At 30.0% G+C, this 7,473-nt stretch overlaps 1 protein-coding gene across 3 annotated transcripts; it reads left to right on the plus strand.

Moving 5' to 3' along the window:
- Positions 1 to 1,802: 1,802 nt before the first annotated feature.
- On the plus strand, positions 1,803 to 6,951 carry LOC136088569 (uncharacterized). 3 transcript variants are annotated; one of them, XR_010642274.1, is made up of 3 exons: positions 1,803 to 2,029; positions 6,451 to 6,712; positions 6,813 to 6,951. XR_010642274.1 is itself a non-coding variant. In XM_065812519.1 (3 exons), exon 2 carries the CDS (start codon positions 5,095 to 5,097, stop codon positions 5,920 to 5,922), a length of 828 nt encoding a protein of 275 aa, XP_065668591.1. In that variant the 5' UTR covers positions 2,234 to 3,826; positions 4,694 to 5,094; the 3' UTR covers positions 5,923 to 6,712; positions 6,813 to 6,951. The 3 variants fall into 3 exon arrangements, 2 of the variants coding, with proteins under 2 accessions (XP_065668591.1, XP_065668590.1); XM_065812519.1 differs by lacking the exon at positions 1,803 to 2,029 and adding an exon at positions 2,234 to 3,826 and having other exon boundaries at positions 4,694 to 6,712; XM_065812518.1 differs by lacking the exon at positions 1,803 to 2,029 and having other exon boundaries at positions 2,234 to 6,712.
- The last annotated feature ends 522 nt before the right edge of the window (positions 6,952 to 7,473 follow it).

Raw genomic sequence — 7,473 nt, forward strand, 5'->3', positions numbered from 1 at the left:
CAGATTTTTGTTTTGCCCTAAAAGTTTTTAATTCGCATATATATTTTCTTAACAGAAATGTCATTGAAAAACAGAGTTGTTTCAAAGTTTTCTTATAAAAATCAAGCAAAATTTTTATTTGCAATTCAAAACTTTTTTTTTTTAGATTTAAAAATTTTCACAGTACGGCCTAAAAATTTTTACAGTACGGGCCTGAACTGCTAACTGTTTTTATGTTTTCAAAAATTTAAATAGGTTTAAATTTAACTCTCACACTCTTAAATATATCACATTGTTAAATATAAAGTTAAATATAAAGGACAGTTAAGTTAGTTTTGAATTTTAACTACCGTTTAGTTTTAAGAAAAACATTTTTATCATATTTTTGAAAAAACAATTGTATTTTTGAAATAGTTTCTGTAAAAAAGGAGTTCATATTTCCAATTATCTTTTTGTTTTTCTCAAAAAAAAAATAGAAAAAAAAATAATATTAGTTTTTGTGAACAGTGAACAGTTAAAAAGCTAGGTCGACTTTCGTATGGCTTTTTTACGCGAAGTTCGGCAAGTCACTAGTTTAAATAATCATTCACTAGTTTAAATAATCATAATGAAATTATTGGTAAAATAAAATATATAAAAACAGTTTCTTATCAAATTAAGACCAATGTCAACAATGCTCTCAAAGTTGTCAGCATTTAATACTAACAACTTGACGGTATGTTTTCCACAGCGAATTCGTTCGTTGTTCAAGGAATCATCTCTTCCAATAAAGCTTTAAATATTGATCTTTGCTAATTTAAATTCCATAACTGGATCGGTTCTTTTATATTGATACAACGTTGGCAAGCAGCTGTTTGATAGGTTGTGCAAATTTTTTTCTTTCCTTTTATCATGCACTGGAAGAAATTTAAAGAAATGTGTTACATAATCTAGGATAAAGCTTTTTGTCTTAAAGGTAACAACATTTATATCATTTAGGATTACAGCGAAACCACAAAGAAAATTTGAAAAGAACTCTTTGCTAAAACAAAGATTCATAAGCAAAACGGATACTTCGCAAAAATGGTATACAACTCGTTGTTCATGAATTTAAAGATAAGAGTTCTGAAGATGCTCAAAATTTAAAGTCTGAATCGGTTTGATATTTATTTTTATACCTTTAGAGTAAAAATTTTGAAATTCCTTTTGTAATCTTATTTGTTTATTTTCAAAAATGGGAATAAATACTCTAATCAATAAAGATTTCGGAAATTTAAACTTTGGTCCTTTTCGGAAGGATTATATAATAACTTATCCAGTACCGTGGCTAGTTGATTAAGCCCCCCTCAAAATCTATTATTAGGACCCCATAGTCTTGACAATCTTTCCATTAGGTATTACTTTAAAAAAAAGCTTCTCAAATTTGCAAAAGAGAGTTAAATATGTTCACAGCTTGGTCAAGGTTAGGGGTCAGGGTTAGCTGAAAGATTGGTAATATGATATAAAAAATCAAATTTGAGATTTAAGTTCTATAATTTAAATAAATCAGGAAGGTTAAATCTATAGAAAGGTTTCATACTTATACATTGATTAGTTTTGTGTTTAATAAAAGAATTTTTATTTTTTTTTAATTCAGAAATTTTAAATGATTAATATTATTTTTGATTGAAGAATTAATATGATTTTAATTCTTTAATGATTTTAATTTAATTTAACTATTTAAATTTTATTACTGCGGCCGTGGCATAGTGGTTAGAGCACTTGCTTTAGAAGCAGGAGATTCAGATTCGAAACGAACTCTGGATATATATTTGCGTCACGGTAAGGAAGGAGGCGTGAACTTCCTAATTAAACGCACTTCCGCGGTGCTCTGTGTCAAGACTGTTAGGTCTTCTTGGGACACCTAAATAACAAAACTAAAAAAAAAACTAGTTAGTTTAAATAAATTGTTAAGTATTGTTATGAAAATGAGCTTCTGATAAGAATTGTGCATTCATCACACTATCAGCAAAGAGTATGTCCACTGACTGATATAAATAGGGAGTAGCACGGAATTTAATTATGAACTCATGTAATTACATCTTTAAAAATATAAACTAATAATGTATAATTTTAGCCAGATGTAACTACATATACAATTTTTTGCAGATGTAATTACATATGGAAAAAATACTAACTATTAATGCATTATTTTAACAAGATATGGTTACATATATAACCTTTATATAGATATAGTTACATATATAACCTTTTTCAGATTCATATCGAAAAATATACTTAATAACAATGCATTATTTTAACCAGATATAGTTACATATATCACACCCTGTAAATATTGGACGTTAATACTTTTGGAGAGCACCGAAAAAACCCTTTTAGGGTTATATACACATAGGTGACTTGTTATATACATAGGTGACTTACCTGGCAAATTTTAAAATATTTTTCCCGACGTCCAAGGGAGAAAAAGCAATTTGAAGTTTTTAGTAAAAATATCCAAAAAAACCAAAAATTGTCAAAAATCATTTTTGTTTATTGGCATTAATTTTCTTCAAAAGTGAAATGTTCTTGTACAATGATACCAAAATATTACAAAACACAATTAATTAGAATAGTTTTACTTTTATCTTACAGTAATTTCATCGAAATATTTTTTTTACCTATATTATTATGAATAAAATGACTAGTGCAAATAATATGATATATTTTTAATTCCTGCTTTGTAAAAATTTAGTTTAAAATATTTTGAAATTTCCTAAAATGGGAATAACCTCACATTTAAAAATAATCCCCTCTACCACCCTTACACAAAAAAACAATACCTGAATTTAGGGTTGGTAACTTATTTATGAAGGAACTAAATTAAAATACTGCTAATTTTTTTGTACTTTGCTCAGTGTCTGGAAAAATTTAGTTCCTGTTTAGTTTCTTTTTGTAATTTTGTTATTTTAATTGCTTTTAATCAGTATTTGAGTGTAAAAGCAAAAAATTCAACCTCTTAAATTAAATTTCACCATTTTCTGTAAAATATATTTTAATGTGGAAATTATTGGCTAAAAGTGCTAAAAGTAAATGTATTTGTCAATTGAACAAAATTATAAGAAATGTCTAGCTGAACTTTCAAAAATATTTAGTAATTTAGTTCCCGAAAAATTCTTTTTAGGTTCCAAAGAATATAAAAAGTAGAAAGTAAACAGCTCTGAGGAAAATATAAATATCAAATTTTTTGTTTACAGTGGTGAAAAACGTTTTTGTTACAAATCAAAATGCCAAACAAAGCCAGAACTCATGAAGATTGCAGAAAAACTGTTAGCTTTTTGTGCATGAGAAAATGTGACAGAGAATTAACTGACTTTATGATTGCACGAGTGCTGAAACTTGTAAAAAGTGATTTGAAATTTGAGGATGAAAGAGTTCCAAGAGGAATTTGCAACACTTGCCGTATTCTTCTGCAAAAAAGAGACAATGGCGATTTGAACAGTCCACTACCACCACTTTACAATTTTGACTCCATTGTTATAAAACCTCTTACAAGAACAGCAAATAGATGTGAATGCGTCATTTGCTAAATCAGGCTCAATTTAAATCAACAGCATCCAATCTTCGTTCAATCCTCAATCTAAGCAACAAACTATTGCAACACCAAAGACATCAAGTGCAAATCAACAACCTTCATCTGCAGAAAAAAGGTGCACACAATGTTTGTCAGTCAAATCTCGAGGTCACAGGCATTTTTGCACACCTGGAACAAGACACAGAAATTTACAGTCATTGGTGAAAGATGACATTAAAGGGGCAGAGCAAATTAAAGTATCTGTCATTGCCAACAAAGAAGCTTCTCTTCATGAAACAGTTAGACTCAGTCAAGGTAATTACATTTGAATAAAGAAGTATTAACATTTGAATAAAGAAGTTCATCTCTTAGACACATCATTTTGACCCCTTGCATATTAAATTTGCTCCTGTATACTATAATATCGAGGGTATACTGCCAGAATGCACTAAGTCATTTTTTGTTGGTTTTGAGTTAAGTCAACATAAACACTCATTATTATATGCTTTATCACTTCCAAAATGCACCAGACCTTATATTCTTTATAATACCAAGTTATTGATCATTCTCAAATATACAATGGGAATATACACCACTGCATGAAAAAAATTTTTTTCATTAAACTGCCATTATCTCAAAACAATGAAAAATGACTTAGTGCGTTCTGGCAGTATACCCTCAATATATTATACATATGCATTAAAACTTCTTGAAATAGCAATATGCAAAATGGCAATGTTAATAGCATACATTTCAAATTGGTCTATCGGAAACTGTCATGTACACATTTAGATTTTAGGCATTTTTTTCTTTACATATCAAAAATATGCAGTGATTTGTATTATATGTTTCCTCTGGTTTTTAGTATTTTTTGTCTGCTATGCAAGGTAAACATATTAAAAAATAATACTGTTCAAACTAATTTTGCAGTGCTGTTTTTTATTTATACCACATTACTTGTTACAATACAATGAAATACTATAAAATAACATAGTTTTGATTTAGAGCAATAAAAATTGTGGCCAAAATAGGTGTATAATAGTTCTATTATTGTAATTTCTTTGAATTTTGTTTAACCAATAGAAATGCAATGGTCTAAATTTTATATCAATAAGCTAGAAAAAATAGATTTTGTTGTGAAATTATTTTGAAAGAGATGAACTTTGTTCTTTTTTTATTCAGGCCCTTCCATTGCTCACAAAGTAAACAATACACCTCTTACAACACAAAGTATAGTGAATGTTCAACTAAACACTGGACTTTCCAATACAGGAATGAGACTTCTAGCATCAACATTAAACAAATCACTGGGATTCGACTAGATGAGCCATATTTTGAGCAAAAATTTGCTGCTGCTGGACAAACTCTTGCAGATTTCTTCACCTTGTCAGAGTCAAATTTAACCATGGAAAAGGGAAAAGAAGAAAAACGATCAATGGTTCACTGCAAAAACCTGCAAGACCAAACAAATCATGCTTTGCATTCAAGAGATTACTCCCCTCAGCATTTAGTCAAGCTGGGAATAGATGGTGGTGGTTCATTTCTGAAAATTATTCTTGGCATTATAAGCACAGAAGAAGTTGATGAGTCAAAAAGTCCTCAACAAAAAAGTTCACGCCTACTCACAAACTCAATTGCTCAGTCTCATTCAAGTAAACACCCCTCCTGTTGGTGTAACATCAATTCAGACAACCTCTCAGAATGTGGAGTTTCCAGAAGTTTTGGTTCAATACAAGAGAGCTACAGAGCATTTGTGTCTGCTGGCTCCAAATTCAAAATGGCTAAAGATTTTGACAAACAATTCATCCTCCTTTGATCAACATGGAGGACTCGAGACTTATTTTGGACATCATTCCACCAATGGAACTACATTTGCTGCTAGGAATTGTCAATTATCTTTTCAAAAATCTTTCAGAACTATGGCCAGGAGCAATACAATGACCTGCTCTGTTGCACATTCAATTCAGCCATACCACAGGGGACAATTTGCTGGAAATGAATGTCACAAACCTTTGCAAAATGTTGACATTCTTCAAAAACTGGCTGAAAAGGCTGGTGCATATCAAGCTCAGGGTTTCATTGAAACATTTTGCAATTTTAGAGATGTTGTTTCTTCCTGCTTTGGAAAGTCACTTGAAGGTGACCTCAAAGAAAAAATTGAAAAGTTCAAAGACTCTTTTCTCTCTCTGCCAGTTACAGTGACTCCAAAGGCACATGCAGTTTTTTATCACATTTCCGAGTTCATTGATCGACATGGGTCTGCACTTGGATTGTTCAGTGAACAAGCAACTAAAGCAAAGCATTCAAAGTTTAAGACTCACTGGCAAAGATTCAAGCAAAGCCCTTCACATCCTGAGTATGGAACCCAGCTTCTACACCGTGTTGTGGAATTTAACAGCAAACATGCTTAAAAGTTAGAAGAAATATTTTCAGAAAAATGTTTAAAAGAATTTTCATAGAATTTTGTTTCCAAGTGTTAAAAACATTGAATTCTTAACTCTGATAGAAGCAATATTTGAAATTATTGGCAAAAAATTATCAAACTATTTTAATTAATTGTGATTGTAATATTTTGGTATCATTGTACAAGAAAATTTCACTTTTGAAGAAAATTAATGCCAATAAACAAAACTGATTTTTGACATTTTTGGTTCTTTTTACTAAAAACTTCAAATTGCTTTTTCTCCCTTGGACGTCGGTAAAAGATTTTGAAAATTTGCCAGGTAAGTCACCTATGTGTATATAACAAGGCCCCAAAAAGGCTTTTTCGGTGCTCTCCAAAAGTATTAACGTCCCATATTTACAGGGTGTGCCTAAATCAATCACCACTACTATATATTATATAAAGTAGTAAAATATGATTTTTTATTTATATAAGAGATTTCTTTTTTATTATAAAGGTAAAAATATTTATAGGAATGAATTGTTTTTAATAATAGGGTGTGTTAACTCTATTCATATCCACCCTAACACAAAGATAGACCACTTATATGTGATGGTGTAGGAGCAAATTATAAAAAAAGTTATATATAGAAAAGATTAATTTCACAATGGACACTCTACTATGAACGAATTATTCATTTTTGGAAGCAAGTATGAAAGTACGGTGCTCCCTCAAGCCCCTGAACACTACCGCCAGTTAGAGTCTTGTAATGTGGTAAAATATGTTTAGCTTATATCTAAGTCTTGTAATGTGATAAGGTATGTTTTATGTTAATTTCTTATTAATTTTAATTTTATGGTTTTTAATATAAAGTTCTGCAAATAATCACATTTTGTCTTTTTTTTTTACTTTATTTAGGTTGGAGGGGGATGGCACACACCCCTTTTCCTAAATCAATGTATTCACTACCACTATATATTGTGAAGTAGTAAAATATGATTTTTATTTATAATAATAGATTTCATTTTTATTATAAAGATAAAAATATTTATAAGAATGAATTGTTTTTGATAATAGGGTGTGTTAACTATCTTCTTCATATCCACCCTAACACAATGGTACACCACTTATATTTAGTGGTGGTGTAGGAGCAAATTATAATGAAAGTTATATATAGAAATGACTAATTCCACAAAAAAGACGCTCTTCTATGGAAGTAATATGCTTTTTTGGGTGGTATAGGTGGTGGTTCGGCACCCCCTCTAGCCCCCTGGATATGCCCGGTGAGCTGAGGCTGTTTTAATTTTGTAGCCCACTGTTACACCTATCTTTTGATACCAAGTTATAGGCATTTCAATAATAATTAACAAAGTTATAACAATTTCAGTAAAGAAAAACTAAATTTTGACCAGAGTTTCTTCAACGAATCCATATATCAAAATTTTCACCTTTAAAATACTGTAGTAAAGGGCTTTCTAATGATATATAACATTCTAGTGTATGATTAATTTAAAATTTCATGCTACGTACCTACTTTATAGCATGTTGATCATCGGAGATTTTAAGTTCTTGATCTTTC

This window comes from Hydra vulgaris, chromosome 12 (genome assembly GCF_038396675.1).
Source record: "Hydra vulgaris chromosome 12, alternate assembly HydraT2T_AEP".
Classification (NCBI taxonomy): domain Eukaryota; kingdom Metazoa; phylum Cnidaria; class Hydrozoa; order Anthoathecata; family Hydridae; genus Hydra; species Hydra vulgaris.

Coding starts and splice junctions, on each gene's coding strand:
- LOC136088569 (XM_065812518.1), top strand. CDS start 5,095: ATGAGTCAAAAAGTCCTCAACAAAAAAGTTCACGCCTACTCACAAACT.